This window comes from Pleurodeles waltl, chromosome 3_1, assembly GCF_031143425.1.
Source record: "Pleurodeles waltl isolate 20211129_DDA chromosome 3_1, aPleWal1.hap1.20221129, whole genome shotgun sequence".
Lineage (NCBI taxonomy): Eukaryota > Metazoa > Chordata > Amphibia > Caudata > Salamandridae > Pleurodeles > Pleurodeles waltl.
Window position 1 is genome coordinate 33,571,297 of NC_090440.1, and position 25,819 is coordinate 33,597,115.

Below are 25,819 nucleotides of genomic sequence, written 5' to 3' on the forward strand. Positions count from 1 at the left end.
TTTTTTAAATCAGTATTTGCACAAATCAGTACCAGTTACATTTGCTCAGAGGGGCCAAGCAGTACATAATATTAGAACTACTTGCACCCCAGCAGCAGTCATCTCTGATCCTTAGCCCGCAATACATATAGGGCACACTGTCAGTATTTGAACCACATTGTACCTTTAAGCAAGTACACAAGACACTGTATGGTGCTACCCCCAGGGCATCTGCAAACTCAGGCTGCAGGGAGCAACTGCTTCTCTATGCAGGCAGCAACCCATCTTCATTTTAAAGAGAGGTTAGAGATCCCCTTGCAGGTGAGTGCAGTGAGTAAGTATACCATCCAGCAGGGGGATGTCATGGGTGTCCATGGGACCCCTTTACTCTCTCCAGATGGCTGCCCACAAGGGGGACATTGACATTGCCTTTGTGTTGCATTGTCTGTGTTCCTCCTAAGGGCATGTTTGCTTCTTGACCCGCATCCTTATTATTGGGCAGGCACAGAGGCAAAGGGAGGCCCTCATTTGCACGGGGCCATGCCCCTATGTAATTGAGGGAACACCCTCTAAAGATAGGGTTGGCACTACCAGTGTGCCAGTGGTATCAGTATTACAGATGTCTGCGGCTCCTTCTGTAATACCATAGTACCCAGGGGTGCAGAAAGTGGGCACAAATGCCTTGTACTTCAGGGACAGAAGTCAAACCCCTTCTCAAGAAATAGTCTGCTGACCGAGCTAACCCCAAAACTATTGTCCAATCTCTCTGCTCCCCTTCCCAGCCAAAGTCCTAAAAAAAACATAAGCCGCCAACACACTGCACACCTGGAGAACAACTATCTTCTGGATGACTTCTAATCCAGATTTCGCACCAGCCATAACACCAAAACTGCCCTAATTGCTGCCACTGATGACATCAGAACCCATACTCGATTGTGAAAAAATGGCAGCCCTGTTCCTCCTCTACCTCTTGGCAGCTTTCAACACTGTGGGGGTTATTCTAACTTTGGAGGAGTGTTAATCCGTCCCAAAAGTGACGGTAAAGTGACGGATATACCACCAGCCGTATTACGAGTTCCATAGGATATAATGGACTCGTAATACGGCTGGTGGTAAATCCGTCACTTTTCCGTCACTTTTGGGACGGATTAACACCTCCTCCAAAGTTAGAATAACCCCCTGTATCCCATTACAAAAGATCAAAAGACTACATCACATCTGGATCCAAGGAGACACTCTCAAGTGGATCACCTTGTTCCTCACCAGAAAAACCCAGAGTCCACCCACCACTGTTCACCCCAGAATCCAAGAACATCATCTGCGGCATTCCTTGAGGCTCTTCTCTCAGCCCCACTCAGTTCCCCTACATGAGCCCCTTAAGCACAATTTCCTACGCAGGCGAAACCCAGCTCATCCTCTCACTGTCAGCAAACCCTACCACCACGATAGCCAACTTCCACAGTTGTATGACGAGCTTTGACCACTGGATGAAAAACAACTGGCTGAAACTCAAAATAGACAAAATGGAAGTACTAATCTTCGACAACAACATCCCCCTGTGGAACAGCTCATGGTGGCCCTCAGAACTATGACCCTCATCCACGCCGACAAACCACTTCTTCCCTTGGTCTGCATGAGTCTGTTGAATAAAATAAGTGCCACCCATACAAAGCCACTACTGACATAGCAAGCATGTGATGGACCCTAATGTAACATAATGGGCCCTAATGTAACCAAAGGAGATGTGCTCCCTACTCTGGTTTTCTGTTGAGAGATAGCAATAATTGCAACATAGTGCACACCTCAGGCCCAGGGCTCTGATGATACTCTACTTGCTGTACTAATGTTAGTTACACTCCTGGAAAGCAATGTGTGTTATTTTTATTGTAGATTTGTTAATGGACAGATGACTTGATCTCCTGAAGGTTGAAGTTTCCTTCATTCATATGCCCTGTATCTCTTTCCTTATGCTAGACGTAACAATAGGAGCTTTAATTCCCTCACTCAGTGCATCTGCTCTCATTCCAGACAGCACACAGCTCCTGTATGCCGGAGACATTGCAGGGAATCCAGGCCGCAATGCCATGATATGTAAGGACAACAGCTGCTTTTGGCCCAAATCCAGTGATGGGACCGTGAAAGTACCCTACACTCTCAGTGATTACAGTGAGTGTCTGCTGTGGTCAGTGGTGGAGGTTGTACCTGAGAGAAGAACTTACATGGCTTGTTCTACATGCTCTCATTTCTGTCTTCTTGTGAACTCTCCATTCTTCTACAGGTCAAAGTGATGCTGCTAAGATCACTGCTGCTATTTCAGAGTTTACAGCATTGACCTGTATCCGGTTTGTGAGCCGCACAACCGAAACCAGCTACATCCAGATTGCATCTAGAGATGGGTAAAGACCAGGCCTGCTCCTAGGTCACACCCATGTGTACATCATCCTCTTGTGGCCCCTGTCTCACCAGGGGCAGTCAGCTCTCTTTGTCTTGTAGTCTACCGTGGTTGCCATCTGTTCTTTACAATGAAGTTTGAATATTACAGTATTATTAATGTTTGTGGGTCATGGGTCTAGCAGGCACCAGTTTGTGATCCTGGACATTCACTCATTCAATCCTCTTTACAAGAAACTCTTGTCATAACAAAGTGTTTCTTCACACACCACAAATCCCAGGTGACTTAAGTTCCACTGTGACATGGATGCTCAATGTCTGCATCTTAATAATGGCCTTGGAAGAATAGACACTGTGTAGAATCAGAAATATAGATTTGGAAAGCAGTGTACATAGAAAAAGCCCTGGTACATAGAATAGGTTTGTAGTATCTGTGGGTCCAGAACTAGCTTGTTCAGAAGGCATTGCTAAGGTGATGGACACTGGCTTCACAGCTTACCAAAGTCAAACTATGTGAAGCAGGATTTGTCATCATGCCTCAGCTTGCGTTGGTGGGTGCATAACTAGTTTGTTGTAATGTTCATTGGTATTCACATCAAAGAGAGTAGGTAGCCACAGTTAATCTTAAAAAGAGAAATACATATGGGCAAATTTAGGAGCCCTTAGCGCCAGTCCAACGCCACTTTAGAAGGCCTAAAACGCAGCGCCTTATTTACAAAGTGGGGCGGTGCATGTACTGTGCCACTCTGTAACACTTTACGCCAAATTATGCCTGCACCAAGCAAGATGTATACAAAGGGGACATTCTCCCATTAGGGGGTCCAAAACAATGGTGGAAGGATATCTAAGAGATTTCCTTAAACAAACCATTTTTTGGCACTTTGTACGCCTGCTCAGAGGAGGTGTTAAAAAGAGGCTTCCATTAGTTACAAAGGGCCTCTGGGTGCTTTGCACAGTTAGCGTCAGGATTTTTTACGCTAAATTCTGATGCTATTCCCTAACTACCACCATGGTGCACCATAGTTTATATATGGCACACACATGGTGGTGTTAGGGGGGTGCTAAGGGGTGCAAGAAAAGTTGCGCTGCACACAGTGCAGCGCCATTTTTCTTAAATATGCCCCATAGATTGTAGCATACATGTGTCTTTATTGTTGGAAAAAGAGTAAATTCATAGCTTGTAGGTGAGTAGTGCTCAACGCACGTGTGCTAACAAATATAAACATTACACGTAGGTAGAATTAATTATGCCCACGTGGTTACATGCAGAGGGAAGCAGTGTTGCTTTTCTAAACACACTACTCCAAGAAGGCAAGGTCAGCAGGACCATGGCAGGCAAGAGCCTCCGCAGGGGGTCAAGCTTGTTCACATCTACGAGGAAGGTGGCAGCACTCAGCACCAGCTGCAGGGACCACACAGGTCCATTGAGGGCCATACCCACAAAGATTACAGGGGACTGCAGGGCAGCTCTGGCTTATGTTCACAAAGCCAGGCAGAGGTGCAGCTGTCCACTGCCAGTCTATGTCAGTGCATCTTTGCAAGTTGAAGAAGTGAGCCAATCAGATGGGGTTGGCGTTTCTCTCCTTTGAGAGACTGGGAAGCCCATCATCCCACACTGTATTATAGTTGTCACTATTTAGATGCAAATGCGGGAGGTGAAGGGCTGCTAAATCTTTCATATGGCTGGTCCAGTGGGAACTTTGTGACTTCTCTCCTGTCTCTGAAACAAAAGGCAACAGGTTAAAAAGTAGTGGTTGGAGTGCTATGTGTAAGAATGTCAGGTTCAATCTGCCAAAGGGTGGCCCTAAGGAACAAGTAGAAGGGGCCCCAGAACCTGACAAAAATGCAAAAAGGCAGGGAATCCTTAGAACAAATGCAAAAGGTATCAGGAATTGTACTACTGTTATGGTGGCTCTGACTCTCATCCTTCTTCTGATACTCTCTGGGGTACCTAATATCCTGTTTTGTTGATGCTCCTCTCTCTGGGGGATCTAGTATCCTGTGCTGGTGATGCTTCCTTCCCCGGAGTATTTAGTATACTGTATCCTGAGGCTGCTCTCTCTGAGTACCTAGTATCCTGTGTTGCTGTGGCTGCTGTCTCAGGAGTGTCTAGTCTGTGCCCTGAGGCTGCTCTCTCAGGGAGGTCACTGTTCTCAGATTTCAGAAGTTTTCATATTTGTCTCTCTTTCACTCAATGTCTGTCCCAGCTGCTGGTCTAGAATGGGAAGGAGCGGTGGACCCCAGACTGTATCACTAGGAGTTGGTTGCATGTCGAAAGGAACCATCCAGCATGAGCTCAACCATGTCTTGGGGTTTCACCATGAGCAGAGCCGCAGCGACCGTGATGACTACGTGAGAATCGTGACAGAGTTTGTTGCAGATGGTAAAGTAACCTCCGCCCTGTCCAATCACTTCTACTGATCAGAGAGAACTTTTTTCTGTTGTTGTTTGAATCATGTTATTAACAATAATTTGCTGTTAGAGAGTAATGTAGGGATCACCAAAAGCCACCAAAGTAAAAGAAGAAGGTGAAGCCAGGGTATTTGCTCTTATCAGGAGCCCTCATGCTCTGTCTGCCTCCCAATCACATGGCACAACTCCCTTTGTTAAGTAATTATGACATCATTGACCTAACACATGTACAGTTCAATGAATGTAACAAGACTGCTTAGTGCACAGAATAGCAGAGTAATGAGGTTTAGGTTGCACTCTATTATCTTAGAATCAACCCGAGAATCATTGTCCTTTGTACCGAGGTGGGTCTTGGCCATTTACTGATGTGCATCTCTGAAACCAGGTCCACTCCTGTGTATCTATACAGATGGCAAGGCATGAGAGGCAACAGTGTGAACTCTGTGCTCCTGTTGTCTGAATAGAATATCAGGCACCAACCTGACCACTAGATTTATATTTACTGACAGACGACAAGAAGAACAAAGTACATCTATATATTATAATGTGCAGGATTGGACTGCTGTCTGATCTTCATCCATCTGTATGAATGGTTCACCCGGAAACCAGTGTGATCTCTGAGCATCTCTTTTTACTGCATGGTGTGTTAGCTACTAGTGTGATTTCTGTGCATCTCTATCTATTGCATGGTATGTCATCTACTAGTCTGACATCTGTGCATCTCTGTTTACAGCATGGTGTGTCAGCTTCTAGGGTGACTTCTGTGCATCTCTGATTTCTTAATGGCCTGATAGATACTAGTGCAACATTGGTGCATCTTTGTTTACTGCATGGTGTGTCAGATACTAATGTGACTACTGTGACTTCTGTGCATCTCTGTCTACTGCATGGTGTGTCAGCTACTAGTGTGACTCCTGGGCTTCTCTGATTGCTGAATGACCTGTTTGATACTACTGTGACTTCTGTGCATCTGTGTTTGCTTAATGGCCTGTTGGATACCAGTGCAACATTTGGGCATCTCTGTTTACTGCAACGTGTGTCAGATACTAGTGTGACTTCGGTTCATTTCTGTTGGACAACAATGTGACAAATACAGCAGCATCTTTTTAAGAACATCAACACAAAGTAGACATAAATGAGTCTGTTCCCAAGTGCACAGCTTTTCGACTCTTCTTGCTCAGCAGTCTAACTGACAGCATCAGTGCACTAAAGACTAATTCTATAAAGACAACATCCCATGATTGAGATGTCCTCAGACCTCTTAGTAACTCAGTTAATGCCTCAGTCAGCTAATAAACGTTCCCAGACAAACCCATACTAGGACACCTACTTGCACTGCTAATCAAGCCCATCTTAGACCCAGGCAACCTTACAAACAACTAATCTAAGACTAATTTCCTCTTTATCGGAAAGACCATTGAAAAAGGTGTCTTTCTACAACTACAGAAGCAGAGCACCGATAAGTAACTCTTACAATGTTTCTAATCCAGAATCAAATCTTGATTCAGCATCAAAACAGCAACCATACAAGTAGTTAAGGATGTCCTCCTGCTCCTCAATGACATTAACAAACCTCAGCCTCTTGATCCTGATCAACCTCAAAATAGTTGAATACCAATATTCACACCCCCGGAAACACTCATGGTCTTTGCTGAATTGATCTTGCAATCGTTTATCTCCTACCTCACCAATCTCAAGGAACCATCTGAAAGACACAGCATCTCCTTTATAATCTCATCAGAGGATGACATTCAATGACTCAGATCCTGATTCAAGCTTATTCTGAACTGGATGTTTCTAATCTACCCAGAAGTAAAACCTAACTGTGACACCAACTAAATACTGAAGTCTGATTCAGTCCTGACTAGCTGACAAGAACCTTGACACCTCCTCCCCAGCTGACAGCCAATGTGAAAATACTGGAACTCATCCTTGACAGAGACCTCTCCGATGAATGCATTGCCATGAAAACCAAGAAAGTATGGAAATAGCATTCACTCCTGAGAAAAGTAAACTCTACTTTCCCTTAACCAAAATCAGGTCAACAGTATGAGTACCAATTGTATCCCACTTTGACTGCCCCACTGCCTTAATCTTAATCAGAGGTTACTCCAGCTCCACACTGGCTCACCTGAAAGGCATACCACTTGCTGCTGCTCTCCTCATCAAAGCCCTCAAGAAATTGTATCACATCACCCATTACTAAAGGAGTTTGATCCCTCCTACTACAGGCCTGTATTATGTTAACAAAACAAGGAATTCCAACACTTGCTTCACATTTAATTTATAGTTCCTTCAATTAATATTTATTTAAAAAAACAAGATATGGTCCAATGGCTAATTTTAAGATAATTCTAAGATAGTTTCTTCAGTAAGAGAGTTTTCAGAAATATATGCACTATGACAAATCAATTAGCGGATAATTGAGCTCCGGTATCAATTGACAGCATAAAAACTCCTAACCACATCTTTCAGTACTCAAGAGTCTCACCAATAATCTCTCACAGTATTCCATTCTACATACGACCAGTAAATTGACCTGAGTCTAAGCGGCTGGATAGAAAAGTGTTGGTTGTTACAGGTAACAAAGTGACACAATGGTGAAGTGAGAAGGTGTAAAGGTGTCTGGAGTTCGGGAAGATAGGGGAGTGGAGTGTCAGTGGTGGTGATGGGCCAGGAATGGAACTTTAGGTAGTAGGGACCACCCAGGGACTGATAGTTGTGCCACAGTTTGTTTAGTCTGGTGAAAATCTGTGACTTAACAAATGTGAACAAATGTGCACATCACCAGCATATTGGTGGTAGGAGAAGCCAAATGACAAGATGATGTCATATGGAGGTAAAACAGATGTCCTAAGACTGAAGCTTGGGTTATGCAGATAGAATGGCTGATCATGGCAGTGAAAGCTAACAACACCAGGAGACTGAGAACAATCACAGTATGAAGACAACATTCCAGTGCGAATACCCATGATGCATAGTTGGGAAGGTTTCACAAACAACATTGCTGGAGATCATGTAAAACACTGCAGTGAAGAATACAGAGAATGATAATTGAGGAAAAGTAGTTACGATGATGAGAGGTTAGGAAGTTAGAGATGAGTAAGGGATGATTCCAGAGAGCAAAGTTGAAAAAAGCAGGTGACAATGTATTATGTTGGGTTAAAAATAAGAGGTAATAGCTGAAACAAGCCAGTCACTTAGGGTCTTGTAGAAAAGAAAACAGGATGTTGGTTGGATCACTTTTTGGCAATTTTAGAAACGTTAGGTCAACCACAGATTTAAATCATTCAGCATAGAGCCCAAAGGGAAGGGGGAGTTTCATGAGTATGAATAAAACAAATCAAGACACTAAAAGGTAGGGCTAGAGGTTTTTTATGGTTCGAGTGGGAACACGTCTGACATAACAGCCACTGAGTTTGCAAGAGGATTGAACCTGTAGCAGAAGTCTGGGTAAAAGAGTCAAGCTAGATAGCATGAGCGGTGGGGAGTAGTGTACAGAAGAGTGCAGAAGTGATAAGGAAACCATCTGGTTCTCATAGTAGAAATGTTGCAAGAAAGTTAGGGTTCTGTTACCCTAGCAGACAGACTGGGCTAGCAGTGAGGAGAGATGAGTGTTGGCCCACTTTAAATGTGATACAGTGGTCTTGCATGCAATATTGTGTTTCTCAGCCCTATCTCTTTTTATCTCTTCCTCACTGCAGGAAAGTTGTCCAACTTTAACAAACTGAACACCAATAACCTGGGCCTGGAATATGACTACTCCTCTGTTATGCACTATGGAAGGTGAGCCTAAGACATCACTGCTGATACCCAGAAACGAGTCTGAGGTGCTGCATTCAACAGTCAGAGGGAAGATGTTGTTGCTAGCAGTTGAAAGAATGTCTGTTTCCTCCTGTTATTCAATATTGTGACTCCAAAAGCAGTACATGGCGGGTTAAATTTATATTTGGTCCAGTAAACTAAAAACTGGTGAATCTCAGTGACATTTGTTTTTAAATTAGCGTTTATATTTATGGAATTTTTTATTTAGTTAATAATTATTTGTGGCGTATTATATAGCATGAACATGACCCTTCTGGGTATCAAAGCGCTGCACATAGAAAAGTCTTGTCGTACATACATGGAAAGGGAGAAAGCAATAGCAAATTAAGAAGGATTAGCAGTGAGCAGCACAAATACAGTATGTCAATCAGCAGGCAGAACCAAGATCAGGAAGGTCCACAGTTAAGAATGAATAAGCAAGTAACAAACAGTATGGTATATCAGTCAACAGGCAGCTCCAGGGTCTGGTAATCCACCAGAAGATGGACAAGCTGAGTGAATTCAAGACTCCTGATGTAGGAATTTATGCATCAGAAGCAGTTTTACTTCTTTTTTAAAGGAACTAGTTGAGGGGTTTGATCTGATTTCAGGAGATAATGAGCTCTGAATTCTTGGGCAAGGCCAGAAAAGGAAAGTTTGTAAGTTTTTGTTGTTGTTGATTCTCTGAGGTTTCCCCAATGGGGAGTTTGTGTTTCTTAATGAGCGACTACCCCAAGAAAGCTTGAATTCTTTGTCCAGGTAGACAGTGGTGTTATAGTGAAGGGCCTTGTGAGTCATGCAGGCAATCTTCAATTGGATTACTGCTTCAAACAGGAGCCTTTTTAGATATTTTAGGACTAGAGCAATGTGGTGTATTCTTCTGGATCCTGTTATACACCTTCCTGCTGAGTGCAAAGTGGCCTTTAGTGGAGCCAGCTAGAGTACCACTTCCGTAATCTAATCGTGAAATTACTAGGGATTGTACCGCTAGATTGAAGTCATCAAGGGGCAGGAAGGGTTTGTTTTTCCTTAGTGTTTAATTGTTTTTTTGCACCCCTGGTGGATGCACTGATATGATCTTGCATATTCAGATATTTGGTATGCCTAAAGATAATATGAGGGGAATATTGAAGAGCTGTGAGATGTTTGAGCCATTCTTCAAACAGGGCAAGGTGACTATGGGGGGCGATCAGAAGGACTTCACTTTGGAGGTTGTTGACCATGAGGTGATTGTAGATCAGCCATTGTTAAGATTTCAGGAGGCTGTAGTTGAGCATCAATAGGTCAAGTGATTTTCAAATGTAATTGTGTATCAACTGCAGGTATATGGTAGTGTATGTTTGAGATATTGAAAATTTAGTAAGAGGTTCCATGTACATGTTGAGTTACATGGGTGAGAGTGTGGATGCTTGGGGAACTCCAATCGTGACCGGTCTGATGTCTGATAGTGTTTGGTTGACTTTGATTCTCTGAGCTCCCTTTTGTAGGAAGGAAGCAAACCAGTTTAAAACAGGACCAGATAGTCCCATCCTATAACCAAGGAAGTCAATCAGTCTGTCATGTTTAACCGTATCAAACGCAGAAGAGAGATCAAGAAGTATAAGTAGGCAGTTTTGGTTCAAATCTAGGAATCTTAGTGCACCGTCAGCGAGTGTCAGAGCGGTTTGAGTGTTATGTCCAGATCTGAAGTCAGATTGACAATGGTCTAGGTCTAGGAGGTGAAATTGTTCAATGTGGGTTGACTGGTCCACAGTTGTTTTTTTTATAGGGGTGGCCTGTCCTATCTTTAGGCAATTGGGAATTGTGCCCTGGGAGAGCGATGCACTGACAATCTTCGTCCATAGGGGGAGTAAGGAAGAACTAAGGTCTTTGATGTGCTTTGTGGGCAGAGGATCATTAAAGTAATTGGAGGGTTTTATTGATGTAACCATTGTGAGTATGTCTGCTTAATACATGTCACAGGGGAGTCTGAGACGTTGTTGCTACCAGTTGAAAGAAGGGTCTGGTGGCTGTTTTCTCATGCTTTTTAACCTTATACATTTAGTGCATGTTCTCTGTCTCGCAATTTGGAACCCTAGCTGGAGGTGTGACCACAGTGTGAGCTGTACCAAGGAGTCCTACATGCTTACTTACAAGGAACAAAAACAAATTTAAAAACAAAGCGATATGATTGGTAAAGAGACTTTGGCCCTCCTTATGACCTTGGTGGGCGGCTACAGCCGCCCGCCAAGATCTGACCGCCGGGCGGCCGCCAATGCAGCCGCACCCCTGCCGCGGTCATCATGAGATCCCCACTGGGCCGGTGGGCGGAAACCTGGTTTCCGCCCGCCGGCCCAGCGGGGATCTTGGCCGCAACATAGGAGCCGGCTCCAAATGGAGCCGGCGGTGCTGCGGCCGTGCGACGGGTGCAGTTGCACCCGTCGCGCTTTTCACTGTCTGCATAGCAGACAGTGAAAAGCTGCATGGGGCCCTGTCAGGGGGCCCCTGCGACTCCCTGTACCGCCAGGCTTTCCCTGGCGGTTCAAACCGCCAGGAAAAGGCTGGCGGTCGGGGACTCGTAATCCCCTGGGCAGCGCTGCAAGCAGCGCTGCCCTGGCGGATTATCACAGCCGGGGCAAATTTGGCGGGAAACCGCCGGCCCCGTACTCCCCTCTGAAGCACCGCCAGTCTGTTGGCGATGCTTAAGCCAAAACAGCCCTGGCGGTCTTGGACCACCAGGGTTGTAATGAGGGCCTTTATTTTCCTGTCGCTTATTTGGTACCACAGAACAGAGCAATCTAGTGGACAGGAACATAAAGAAAATACTGCAGCCGCTATTACAGGACACAGGTCCTGAACTGGTTTGAAAAATAAAAGGGTGCATGATATGGACACCCTGACCCCTTGCCTCTTCTGTGGGGACTCAGAGAAACCCCCACAGCCTTTCTCAAATGGGAAAACAATATTGAACAGTATTCTCGCAGGACCAGCGTGGCCCCGAGAAGTAATCAATGATGTCATAGAGATGTCAATAGTCATATCATCAATTTTGTCATTTAACATGTCATGATTGATGTCACATGTGAGGCCATAAGCAGTGCATGGTGGGTGAATGTTCTAACAGCTCAATAAACTAAAAGCTGGTGAATTTTAGTGACATTTCTTTTTAACTGTGTGATTATCATTTTACAACACCTAATTATAATGTCCTTTAACCTTCGTGCTTTTTCAGTGAATTTTTAGGGGTTTTTCAATGTCAGATAAAATCTTGTGACCTAATTCCATATATATATATATGTAGATATATATATCTATATATATCTATATATATATATATAAATATATATATATATGCGTGTATTGAAAAAAAAACAAAGGTTACAGGGACGTTATAGTTAGGCCCACATTTTAAACGTGCAAAACCATAGAAATTCACCTCAAGTAACTATAACTCCGGCACTAAGGTAACTATAACTCACCCCCCTGTCATGCACAGTTTTTTCATAAAAATGTTTACTGCAAATATTTCATTGATATTATCAGTGATGTATCAAAGATGTTATGAGTGCTGTAATTTGTGGGGTAAATAGCAGTGCATGGTGAGGACACAAGTTATAAAATAATTTAGAGCATGAGTTATAGTTACTTGAGATAACAGTAACTATAACAGGTGATTTTCAGTTGTTTTGGGAGACTCAACCCTGACCCCTTGTTTTTTTGTAACTTTTTTAGTGGGACTCAACTGAAGCCGAGTCCCAAGATGGCTGCTAACACTTCCTGGTTTGAAGTGTTGGCAGCCGATGAGAGCTGTGCATTTCCCTGCATGAGCTTGTCTGTTTTTGTGAAGTCGTCGTAGCCAGAGATATACAAATGTATTCCCTTTTTAATATCTTCGAAAAAATGAATGGACGGATTTACAGCAAATAAGCGAAAGCGTAATCTGTGTGCAAAAAGCTAACTTTCTGTCAAATTTGTTTTAATTCCGTCCAGTGGTTCGGGCTGTGGACGTGCCTGAAGGTCCTAAGGGAATTAACATAGGAAACACAACTTTTTTTACCTCCCCGTTTTTTCTCGGCCCCCGCTTGACAGATCAACCCTAAATTTTCCATGTCCAACAAGAATCACGGGGACACTATTTTGGAAAAATCTTGTGAAGATTCGTTAAACTGTGCCAAAGATATAGGCAAGTCAAAAATCGTGTTTTGTATGGAAACATGGTCCTAACTATAACTACCTAGCGGCAACTAACACTAGGGGGCATATTTATACTCTGTTTGCGCCGGATTTGCGTTGTTTTTTTACGCAAATCCGACGCAAAACTAACTCCATATTTATACTTTGGCGTTAGACCCGTCTAGCGCCAAAGATCTTGGAGTTTGCGTCATTTTTTAGCGTGGACACCTTCCTTGCGTTAATGATATGCAAGGTAGGCGTTCCCGTCTAAAAAATGACTCCGAGGCATGTGCGCCGTATTTACACTCCCGGGCAAAAAATGACGCCCGGGAGTGGGCGGGTAAAAAAAAATGACGTCCAGCTGCTTTAGCGTCATTTTTTTACGAATGGTCAGGGCAGGCGTTAAGGGACCTGTGGGCTCGGAAGGAGCCCAGAGGTGCCCTCCCATGCCCCCAGGGACACCCCATGCCACCCTTGCCCACCCAAGGAGGACGCCCAAGGATGGAGGGACCCATCCCAGGGAACATAAGGTAAGTTCAGGTAAGTATTTTTTTAAATTTTTTTTATGTGGCATAGGGGGGCCTGATTTGTGCCCACCTACATGCCACTATGCCCAATGACCATGCCTAGGGGACAGAAGTCCCCTGGGCATGGCCATTGGGCAAGGGGGCATGACTCCTGTCTTTGCTAAGACAGGAGTCATTTAAATGGGAGTTGGGAGTCAAAAAACATGGCGCAAATCGGGTTGAGGTGAAAATTTTGCCTCAGCCTGACTTGCCCCATTTTTTGACGCCCAAGCTCCATTTTCCCCTACGCCGGCGCTGCCTGGTGTAAGTCATTTTTTTGGACGCACTCCGCCGGCTAACGACATCCATAAATAAGGCGCCCGCATGGCGCTTTGGAATGGCGTTAGCCGGCGTTACATTTTTTGACGCACAACTGCGTTGGCGCAGTTGTGCGCCAAAAAGTATAAATACGGCCCTAGGTTTTATATGTATCTCATGACATCTGTGACAACATCATTTCTCAGCTCCCACCAAGTCAAAGCAAACAGCTAAGTCCCTGGGTTGGGCATCCCAGGGGCATAGCAGGAGCCGACCCTGAGGGGTGGCCCCCTCCAACTTAAATAGCCCTGGGGAGGTGGTGGTCCCCAGGGCCGGCCGTCCGTAACTGACACCCTTCATTATTTAAACTCAGCCCCACGAAGGTGGCGGCCCCTGGAGCATTTCATTTGTCATTCATGTCATTACTCGGCTGAAGCTCAGTCCAAGATGGCTGCCAACACTTCCTTGTGTTGGCAACCAATCAGATCTCAGCACGAGATCAGCCGGATTCGTGGATCCTTCGCATCCCTATATATACAAATTTGTTTTTCTTTAATATTTCAAAAACTTCTTTGTGAAAAAGGCAATGCTCAGATAAAAAAACACCCCACCAGTCAAGATGATGATAGATGGATTAACTATAAATTAGAAGTATATTAGCCACACTCAAAATTTAGGGTGATATAACCACCTTTGAAAACTTGGTACATTTGGAGGAAAAAGGTTTGCACCATTTTATAGAAATTTGGTCTACTCTAACACAAGAAGGGCAACGGAGCCAGGGGACGAATGAGAGGCTGGATGCGGTCAAGCTGGTGACTAGAATATTACAATATGTCTGATTTCTCCGAAAAATCACAACCAACCAGACCCAAGCCTATAGCAGAACACCAGCCTGAATACTGAATCTAAGAACTTTGATGATGAGAGTATAGTGAATGTGCCTTTATTCCGCCAGGTATGCATATAGTAACACCTCCGGACAGGCGACAATCATCCCCATAAAAAATCCGAATGCAGACATTGGGCAGTCAGTTGGTCTGAGCAATCTGGATCTTGCTAAAATCAACCGGCTGTACAACTGTGGTAAGTAGCAGTGTTTTTAAACAAATTTTGATACTTGGGATTAGCTTGACAATCCTTTCGTCCTATGGCATCCCAGGGTCATTCCTTCTGCTTTGAGTGGTATCCACCAGTCCCATAGAGGAATAGATTCCTGCATTCCTATTTACTCTGCATCCCTCCCATCACAGCTCAGAATAATTACCTTTGTGTGATTTCAGCATCCTCTCCTCTTTATGATCAGACTTAATCAAAAAATGATCTATGACCTCCCTTGCCATCTTTTAATCTCAGCATCATCTCCTCTATGGGATCAAAACATCTTTGTTCACGGAATCCCAGCATCCTCACCTTTTTTGTAATACTCATCCTCATGTTATGTCATTAACTACACCTTTAATTCTTTCCTGTTTTATTGGGACCCCTGATACCTCCCCACCTGTCTCATTCCTGTATCCTCTCCACCTAAATGATGCCAATATCCCCTCAGCAACCTCTCTCCCGTGTGATCCCAGGTTCCTTTAATTTATGTAATCCCAATATTATCTTTTCCTGTCTGTCCACATAATTTTTTCCACCTTCTCTACTTTATCCCAGCATCTTGCACTTGCATCTTGCAACTCCTTCACAAGATCCCAGCATTACCCGATTCACATAATCATAGCATCCGTTCATGGGATCCCAGCATTCTCTCATTCATGTGAGCTCATCATCCTCCTCTCTCATGGAGCATCGGCATCCCTTCCTCTCATTTGATATTACCATCCTCTCCAGTACCAGCGTTCCATTCTTGACGTGATCGCAATTGCCTCTGCTCTATGTGCTCTATGTGATCCCACCATCCACTCCTGTCAGCTGGTCCCAGGATCTCCTTCCCCTTGTTATCTCATTATCCCTTTCTCTCCTATGATCTAAATATTGTCTCCTTCATGTGACCTCTCTTTATCATAGAATTCTCTCTGCTTATCCTGTCTTCTGTGTGACAACATCATGCTATTCTCCATGTGTGCATGTGAGCCCAGCATCATTTACACCATGTGATCCCATGATCCGAGTTCAGCATCCTACCCTTCACATGACCCCAGCATTCTCTCATAATCATGAACTAATCTTTCTCTCTTCTTGTGTCATTCTCACAGCCCCTCTTCCCAGCAGTTCTAATATACTCTCATCTAGTGATTCCTGCATTTTCTCCTCTCTGTTTTCCAGGTTACTGCAGAATTCTTTTCTCCATGTATCCTCTTCTATTTGTGCACAATATAAAATGAGCATTATGTCTTCCATTAGATTCCACCATCCCGTCTTTGAAGTGATCCTAGCATATTGTTCTTTAAGTGGCCTCGGTATATTCTCTTCCATGTGCTCTCAGCATTGTCTCCTCCATGAGATTCCACCATTCAGTTTATTCAAACATCCTGTTCTTTAAGTGATCTCAGTATACCCCCTGTTCACTTTAAAATCCTGCCAGCCTCTCCAACATGTGATTTGACAATCCTGTTCTCCATTGATCTCTTATTTACTCCTCCATCTGATTCTGGCATCTTCGTTTGCATTTGATCCCAGCACCCTCTCCCCCATGTCATTCCAGCTTCCTGGTGTTCATGTGATCTTACCATTCCCTTTGACGTGTAATATAAGTGTCCTGTATATTCTTTCTGGTCTCTGTGTTATCCCAGCATGAAACCCTGCATGTGATCTCAGGATCGTCCTCACCATGTGAGCCCCACATCCTCATCTGCATATTAACCCAGCATACATGCATCAGATTGTTTCCAAGGTTTCTCTCTTCTCATGTGATCTGAACATTTTCACCTTCCATTTTTTGCAGTATTCTCTTTTATCATCAAATTTGACTGCTTTGCCCTTCTTGTAATCTCAGCTTCTTCTCCTACTGTTTAATTGCAGCACCATCCACTCTGAGTGAGCTCAACGACCTCTCCTGTAACCACCTCAAGTGCTGCATCCCGACCATAGGACCTTTATCAGAGTTTCTTATGTATTTCTACAGAGTGTAGATTCTCCTGCTGCCCTGTAGTGGATGGTAGTGTTTTATGGGCTCTATCTGAAGTATCTACATCGGAAATTGTAAATGTACAAAGTTATGTGTGTTTTCCTGCTTCTTCCAGTAGTAAAGAAGCCTGAACAGACCTGCTCATTGAAGGTGCCTTTTCTTCATTTGCCCTTTCAGATATGTGCAGCACTATCTCCAGGGCGGGCTACGGATTTCTGAACTCTACCAATTACCCTTCACAGTACCCAAGCAATACTGACTGTTCATATCTGATTTTAGCAAATGCCGTACAGGTAAGTCTGCAGAAAGATCTTTGTTGGTTCAGAGTGCTTTGTCCATTAAGTTATCAGACAGTGGAGGTTGCACCTTTGGTTTGAAAGACTCTTTTGAAGTGGAAGGCTCAAGGAGAGTGCCCTGGTGTCAAGCCACTTTTCTCTGCCTTGTCTTCCAGATTCTGCTAACATTTACCGCCTTCGATATTGAATCCTCTCCAAACTGTGAGACTGATTATGTCATGATTTATGATGGGATGACCAAAGACTCACCTGTCTTACTGAACAGAACCTGTGGGAGAGGAAGTGTGCCCCCAGTGGTGTCATCAAAGAATGTAATGCTGCTGCGGTTTGTTACCAATGGAGCCATCTCTGCCAGCGGCTTTAATGCCTACTACCAGAACAGTAGGAGCCCTTCTGTGTTTTTATCTCTCTGTAGTCATTAGCTGATTGGCCGCTTGGATGGCACACCAGCATATGCCATCTTCATAGAGTAATTATTGAATCACTTTAAACACATTGTCATAGCACTCCAAAAAATGTTTCTATTGGATGAACAGATTGATACCAAATATGATACCAAAATATCTCTCAGAATATTTTATATTGTGTTTTAATGGAGTTACAAAAATATTGCCACTTTGGAGTTCATAATCGAAAATCTCTACTCAATCACATGATATTTTGGTAAACAATATTCAAGACACAATATAAATGTCAGACAGTACTTTTGTCTGACATACAACCCCTATTGAGAGCAGCCAAGGTCTGCCACTGCTGACACCAAACATCACTGCGCAGTCTTTAATCCTGTTCAAAAATAGGAACAATGAATGATTCAACAATGAATGATTGGACTCCTAACACACACTAGTGATTCATCGCTGCATGTTGCTAAATTATTTGGAGTGTACCGTGCTCATGGAAGGTAGATGGTGATTGCACGAAGAGGTTTCTGGATGTTTAACGGTGTGTCTCTCTTTACCTCCTAGTTGTTTGTGGCCATGCTTACAGCACTTCACCAGGGACAGTCACATCAGAAAACTATCCTCAGAATTACCCAGCCAGCTTGGACTGTGAGTACTACATATCAGCCCCATTAGGGAACAAGGTGAGTCGCACAACACACTCTCTACTATTGCAACGTAGAAGCCTATGATACCACGTCAAGTGGTAGAAGATTGTGATGACCCAACATTACTCCTGACTAAAACTCTGCTTTTCTTTTCTTTTTTGTCTCATATTGTAGATTTCATTGACGTTCACTGATTTTGACTTGGAGCCCCACTTGTCCTTCTGCCGCTTAGACTACCTAGTCATCTTCAATGGCCCCACAAACAGTGCCCCACTGATTGGCCGATATTGTGGATCTGGTCCTATCCCACCAGTGGTGTCCAGTGGGAACTCATTGCTGCTCCAGTTCCACAGTGACCGTTCGGATCAGAGGAAAGGCTTCCGGGCTACCTACACCTTTGGTAAGCTGAGGCTTGCAAGACATTTTGATGTACTAAGTTGTGCTCAGTTCCAGTATGTTGTACTGTATTTTATTTTACTGTATTATATGCTTCATTTAGCAATGTTTTAGGAAGATTTAGAACTGCAAAAAAACAGACCAAGCTAACCAACAATTACCACAGAAGGTACTCATGTACCAGTAATGAGTTTGATTTGCTACTTGTGTGACTTTACCAAACTTTGGTAATCCACAAAATTAAAGGACAACATTATTGTTGTTTGAATAAAAATGATACAAGAATCACTGGTTCAAACTCCCACAGATAAACCGGCCTTTACAATAGGAGGTATGGCCACTGGAATCTCACCTTGCACCCATCATACCATATTCAAGTGGGGTTTAAAATCAGATCCAGAGATCACCAGAACTCACAAGAAATATTTTAGCACAAAGGACAATGAATCTTTGCGAACGATGGACCACAACTTCTGACCAACCCTGGTCCTCCTTCTAGTCATCACAAAAAATACCCCTTTAACTAGAGCTCTGATGACAAAAGTGCAGGCCAGGGTCTTCAAGGAGCATGTTCCAAGACATTGGGACATGCTCACCCATTCACAAGAACCATGAACCATGAACGAGGCTCCATCCTATTCTTCCTGGCCTCTTTTGCACACATCTGGCTACTGTCTGTTCCTTCTCAGTGGAGGCTTGAAGCACCATCAAGTGACTGTGCAGCAGTGTGTGTGCTATGCATAAACTGCAAGGAAGTGAATGTGGCACTTGTTTGCATTCCTCCTCTCACTAACCACAACTCATTTTCACTTTAAAGTTCCAAAACATCCATTATCAAGATACTCATCACGTGTGGGCTACAAGTTAAAGACCACTTTATAATCACAAAGTTAGCCATCTTGCAGATGGAATATTTAACCACAACTGAGATGCTCTTATCTGAACTTCGACATGTATACTTGGAGCTGTAAATCCCCATGGAGACTATTCAAGGGTTTGAATATATTGGGGCAAGAAAAACAGGGAAAACAACCTCTATCCACCAGGGAATGTCGTCTAGACACAACATTGTAGCAACGAACTATTTATTCCCAAACCAGGAAACTGAAATATCAACATGAATGTTACTATTTTGATGCAATGTAAATATTAAGAGGCTATAAAGCAATATTTCAGGTGCACCTATAGCAGTGGATGGTGATTCAACACACTTTACACCTCTTCCAAATCACTTTGTCTTGCATTTAGTTACTAGGGAGCTCACACTGCCCTAACATGTCTCATTAGGGTTTCAGCAAAGATGATGATGACAATATTTTGCAGCAAAGCCTTACTCTTCAGTCTTCTTACATACTCCACCAAATGTCCTTCATTCTTCTCACAGCATGCCCGCAAGCCACCTCTCTCACTTGTCTCTCTCTTTCTAGCAATACCCTGAAGTAGCATAACTTGTACTTTGGACTTGATACTTGAGGCAAACAGTTGGCTGGGTCTGTAATAGCAAGACATGCCCTGCGGATAAGAGTAGGAGTGTAAGAAAATACCTCATTTTGACATGGTTAGCCCCCTCTTTTTCCCTGGTATGTGATGTGGCCTAGAGGTTGTTAGTTCCTTGGCCCCTGCTAACGAGGTTCCCTGGGCCAGAGCTCTTTCCCTAAACTGTTGTGATGCATTGGCACAATAGGCATCACCTTTAGCTGTCACTATAAGTCCCTAGTAAATGGTACCTAGGTACCCAGGGTAAGGGGTACCAAGTGTAGGCCCCTGAGGGCAGCAGCACTGATTGTGGCACCCTCTATGGCAATGCATCCAGATGCACCCAGTCCTACCATTGCAGGCTGAGTGCACTTATGCAAACCTAAAACACAAACTCGACATGGTACACTGCCTCTGTGTCCTGTCCACTATACACTGCATGCACTATGGGTAAGGCACCCCTCTGTCAGAAGTTCCAGCCAAAGGCATGGTGCACCATACTATATGTGAGGGCATGGCTGCATGAGCAATATGCCCCCACTGTGTCCTTGCCAAACCTGAGACATAGTGAACAGAGCAGCCATTTTACCACATGTGCTGGACACTGGTCAATACGAGTTTCAGAGCTACATGATGGTCACTCTGAACCCCCGGTTGTTTGGTATCAAACAACTCAGAATGAGAAATCTAAACTGGTAAAAGTGTTGGATTTATTATAAAATGTACCCAGGGGGCCCCTGCAAAAGCTAACTGCCCTGACATGGTTGTTGACTGGTGCTGGCCAGCCTGCCACCGCCAGATACAAATGTGCACCCCTGAGGTGAGGAACCCTGCTCTCTGGGATGCAGAACAAAGCCCTTCCTGGGTGAAGGTGTCAAAAGTCATACAAAGGTGGGAAAGTCATACAAAGGATGGGAGGAGTGTCCCTACCTGGCATGCACCACCCCTGAGGGGGTGCATGTGAGGTGGAATCTCCCTTCCATTTTCCTCCATCTTGGATGGAAATAAAATAGCCATTCAGGTGTATGGAAGTGACCTCTGCCCACTAGGAATGGTCACTTAGTGGGTGTAGCCACCCTATGGTCCTCATGGAAGGACCTCAAGACGTGGCTCTTCAACTAAGCAGCATGTTGGTAAACAGCGCCTTGAGACCCTACATTTGATTAGCCACGCTTTAGAAATCACTGATTGTTGATTGATAAGATAGATGGCCCACTGGCCACAACAAGGTTACACCTAAAATGCCTACTAAATACAATATTTATAGTGCATCCCTAGACCAAGAACTCATATTTAACAGGCAGAAGAAGACCATCACCAAGAAGATCTAAGGCACGAGAACCATGGACCTGCTGCACCAAGAAAATGCTCCAAACCCTGCCTGCTGCACCCAGGACCTGACAATCACTGCTGAGGAGCCACTGGACCACTAGAAAACCTTTTAAAAACCACAGAGGACCTCCAGACTTCACACATTGCCAGAGAACTCCCTCCAGAGCAGAGGTACCACTCTAAATCCAGTGAGACCCACTTCTGGATGCTAACTCCAGAACAGGATGCAGCAGCTAGATCAAACTTCACCCCAATGACTGCTAGAACAAACCCTGCCAGTGTGCCACGTTTGGTGGCACTGCACCCTCTAGCAGCTGAATCACACCAATAGCCTGAGTATTGGTCATGTAGCTTCGGACATCCTGAAAAACAGGACACCTAGGACTGTAAAAGGACCAGAAGGAACCCCCAGTTGAGGGACTTCAGAAACAACCTGGACCTCCCACCAGAGTGCTCCCGTTGTCCTGAAATCAACCCTTGAACCGACTTACCTCCTGCTTCTGAGGACATTCTTGTGTAGAGCTCTTGAATCACTGATTCACTCTGCACCCAGCCTCCCTGTGCCCTGCACTGAAGAACCAGATGTGCCCTAAGGGCCCCCCACCCCTTGTGTCCTTGAACCTCTAATGGGACCCCCAGGATTCACATTTAAACTTACCTGTGCAGTGCTTTTCCAAGTGTCCCCCACAGTGGCCCTGCGTCAGCTATAGAGTTCTTTTCCAACTGCTCCCACTGGAACCAGGACCCACCTCAACTTCTCCAGCTGGCACAATGTACCCACTGATAACCTCGACCAACCTGCAAAAGAAGAACTTGATAAACCTACTGTATGATGATGAATTCTGAATTTAGGAGGGGCCGTAGGCAGCAAAAGGAAGGTGCCATTTCAGGCCTCTTGTGCACTGGCCTGCCCCATGTGCAGTGCACACAGGACTGGCCAGTGTACAGGAGGCCTGAAATGGCAGCTTTCACTGCCTACGGCCCTCTCCTGGATGTGCCTGATCTCAGAAGCGCTAAGCATGGTGGGACCTCACTAACCAGGCCAACCCCTGCTTAGTGCTTTTGAGATTGGGCACATTCAGGAGAGGAGGCCACTCCACAGCTCACGGAACTCCGCCTCTGAGTTTTAAATTAACTGCATGGAATTCTGTGGAGTGGAACTCCATAAACTCGGCCTAGGCTTAACTCAGTATTGCTTTATCTCTTCCTTCACTTGTCCACTGACTAATGCCTTGGGCTGATCAATTTTAGCCCTTTTCTTTGGCTCTCATTAGCTGGGAAAACTGAGCATTCCTGCTCTTCTGCATTAGCCACTTCCTTCTCCACAGAATGACTTCACCTGTCATGAGTCTAAGCCTCCTACACCAGAAAGTGATGACTAAAGATCACAGGCCATGGCCGGGATGGGTATAACACTGACTGTAGAAGCAATAAGGGTATGTCCCTGAACTTAGAGGCAGAAGAGATAAATCACTGAGTATAGAGTTAAGAGGGTTATAGCATGAAAACTAAAAGAGGTGCATAACACAGAGTCCAGGAGTAACACGTTTGTAGACCGGAGACTAGAATTCAGACAGCTACAGCACTGAGTCGAGAATTAAAAAAAAGTTTATACCAACAGGTCTAGAATTGAGGATGCAGCACAAAGCCTGAACTTGAGGATTACAGTACCACAACTAGAAATAGGAGATCTGTATCCCTGAATCGAAAAATCAAGAGTTATAGCTCCAAGTCTAAAAATGAGATGGATGTCACAGTGAGTCTATAGTCTAAGATCTCATCACATCAGACACACTGAATTGCTTTTTTATCCCTGCACCTCACATATTCAGCTATCTGACCTAAAAGAGGCTGTAAGGGTCACCTGAGTAGTGTGACCTACACATATATTTACCCATTCCAGGATGGTCGTTGCCAAACCTGGTATTTAAGTGCTTCTTGCATCTTCAGTCTGGGCCCGAGAATCCAAGGAATCAGCCTGTTACAAACTCCCTCTCTTGTTAACATCTTCTGACCCAACTGCAAACAGCCTAGAGGAGCAGAACCTTGGGAGGGTATTTTACTTAAAATGAGGGTAAGCGGATGCACATTTCGAGGAAAGAACAGGAAACACCTTGGTTGCAAAGGAGTACGTTCCCCATCAGTGAGGATGTGGCAAGCAGAAGAACCTGTGCGGGTCTGTAGACACTTGCTTCACTTACGGGGTGAAGATGAGTCCTTCTGCAGGCTTGGTTGGGGTCACGACAACCTGCAGTCATCGTAAGACTAAGGAATTAAATGTTGCCTAAATCTAAACTGATTGAGAGGAAACAATGTTTTACATGCAATAGACCTAAACCAGTCATTTGTGTAGGTGGCTATCTCTGACAACAGCTTAGCACCATCTCCAGTAAGGTATACCCTGACCCTCTCCACAACTGACATGTCTATCTCAATCTTTTATTGCAGTGAAAGTCTAAGAAGAGATGCTGCACACATTGCCTCCGAGATGACAGGACCTGCCGAAGTCCCCCTCTCAAGACAAGAAGTGTTTGTTTTTGAAGAACAAATATCTTTTCCTAGCAGATGCATTACACATGGCACACACTCAGCATGGTTTAATTGCCTTCAGTAGAGCCTCCGCAATGGGAAGTAATGCCTCTAGTGTGTTTATAATGTCTGCTTTTCCTCTTCTGTAGAGCTCTGATTGCCTCGCATGTGATGTGGGCCTCTGGCCTGGAATGTGGCTTCTGTTATCACTGTATTATGTGAGTGTCAGAAATACCCAAATAAAGTTGCATTTACATCTGAAATACGACTGGCTGAATTATATGTTTACAGAATACACAATAAAAACTGCATATCATGTTCTGTGCAAGGCAGGTTAGCGGAGAGGAGGGTTCAAGACTCCTGTCAGCTTTCTAGGATGCCAGCTTCAAGGCTTCCAGATTATTCAGACAAGAATCTACATTTGAATGTCTTATGCTATGACTGTTTGTGTTGTGTTATAGATGCTCTAGAGTGGTGAGTGAGGCTGAGGGAATGTGATGTTACTTAATGTGTTGTTTGTGTGGGTCACACCGGAACTGGGGAATGGGAAAGCTGTTCCTATGGGCTAATCTACAGTAGTGTTGGACCTGTTAGTGTGGCAAACCGATGCAACCACTCACGGCCTGGAGGGGTTCAGTCAGGCAATGATCACTAACAGGTTCCCCAGCTTTGCTACCTTCATGTCATTGTTTTTGTAAAGCTTTGCCTGTGAAAGCATAGATGCATGGAGATGTGATATAAAACCACTCTTGTCTCAGTTAAGTTTGAGTCATTAGATAAAACACACACAAGAAACAGCACAACCTAACTTGTTACTGCGATGCAGTAGTGTAACAACATGAATGCAGTTAATAGCTGCTTCACACAGCTTCTCCCAAGCCAATCCACAACATTCCAGCATTAGCAGAAAGTGCACGCATGCAACACACACAGAAAAACTAATAACAGGGAAAAGGGGAAAGAAAATATTTTGAAAATACAAGGAGCAGATTTTAGGTCATCTTCTCACCTTTGAATAGAAGTGGTCCAGGTAAACATTCTCTAAATCTGGAAAAACAGTCACTTTGTGAGATTTGTGACTGATATCCACCACAATCAACCCCACATATATTCCCTGTTTCTCTGATTCTGGGTAAGGAAAGTGTTACCACATTACCATGAACATTTTGCCCAGATGCATTATTCCTGGACATGCTGTTACTAGCATGGAACAGTACTCTTGTGTTGATGTGACAATGTCTTCCACAACTGTGCCTGCAAGCATTACCAGACATGGACTAATTTTGGCTGCTCCCTATTCATTAGAGCACGGTGCAAATTCAAGATGTGCAGCAGACCCACACACTTCTACCGCAGTATGAAATATCTGTTCAGCTATTTTGTTTCACATCCCTTGCCCAGCAATGAGAAGGAGGCAAACAGTTTAGGTGTGATCCTGTAGAGAGGGCGATTTTCAAAATATGGGAATACATGAAAAGCTTCCTTTCTTAGGGAAGCTGCCACAGGAGCAAGACATTTTGTGAATAGGAAGGAACTGATCTGAGGCCAAATGGGAGGACTGTGAATTGATGGTGAGTGCCGGCTACCATGAATCTTAAAAACTTCCATTGTTTGGGATGTATGGGGGTATGAAACTATGGGGCATATTTATACTCTGTTTGCGGCGAATGTGCATCAAAAAGTTTGATGCACATTCGGCGCAAACCGTGCACCATATTTAAACTTTGACGCCCGAGCCCGCGGACGTCAAAATTCCTCAGTGTGCGTCATTTTTGGGATGTGGGAAACTGCCTTGCGTTAATGACATGCAAGGTAGGCGTTCCCGTCCCAAAAATTACTTTAAGGCCTGTGCGCCTTATTTATACTCCAGTGTCATTTTGACGCAGAGGAGGGGGCGGGCCTTAAAAAATGGCGCACAGCCTGATGTGTGCCATTTTTTAATGCCTGGGTCAGGGCAGGCGTTAAGGGACCTGTGGACTCATGTCCATGGTCTCTGACCATGGAAGGAGTCCAGAGGTGCCCTTCCCTGCCCCCAGAGACACCTCCTGCCACCCTCGCCCACCCCTGGAGGACACCCATTGATGGGGGGACCCATCCCAGGTAA

At 44.4% G+C, this 25,819-nt stretch overlaps 1 protein-coding gene across 1 annotated transcript in view; it reads left to right on the forward strand.

The window, feature by feature from the left end:
• The window catches only part of LOC138283730 (embryonic protein UVS.2-like), a 35,518-nt gene extending 11,540 nt beyond the window's left edge, over positions 1 to 23,978 (forward strand). Inside the window, exons 4-13 of the mRNA XM_069221775.1 lie at positions 2,008 to 2,145; positions 2,258 to 2,375; positions 4,578 to 4,753; positions 8,487 to 8,568; positions 14,521 to 14,648; positions 16,813 to 16,928; positions 17,087 to 17,312; positions 17,900 to 18,018; positions 18,157 to 18,382; positions 23,635 to 23,978. Of these exons, the coding sequence (XP_069077876.1) occupies positions 2,008 to 2,145; positions 2,258 to 2,375; positions 4,578 to 4,753; positions 8,487 to 8,568; positions 14,521 to 14,648; positions 16,813 to 16,928; positions 17,087 to 17,312; positions 17,900 to 18,018; positions 18,157 to 18,382; positions 23,635 to 23,645 (1,340 nt within the window). The 3' untranslated portion in view covers positions 23,646 to 23,978. The remainder of the gene's footprint in view (positions 1 to 2,007; positions 2,146 to 2,257; positions 2,376 to 4,577; positions 4,754 to 8,486; positions 8,569 to 14,520; positions 14,649 to 16,812; positions 16,929 to 17,086; positions 17,313 to 17,899; positions 18,019 to 18,156; positions 18,383 to 23,634) is intronic.
• Positions 23,979 to 25,819: the final 1,841 nt, after the last annotated feature.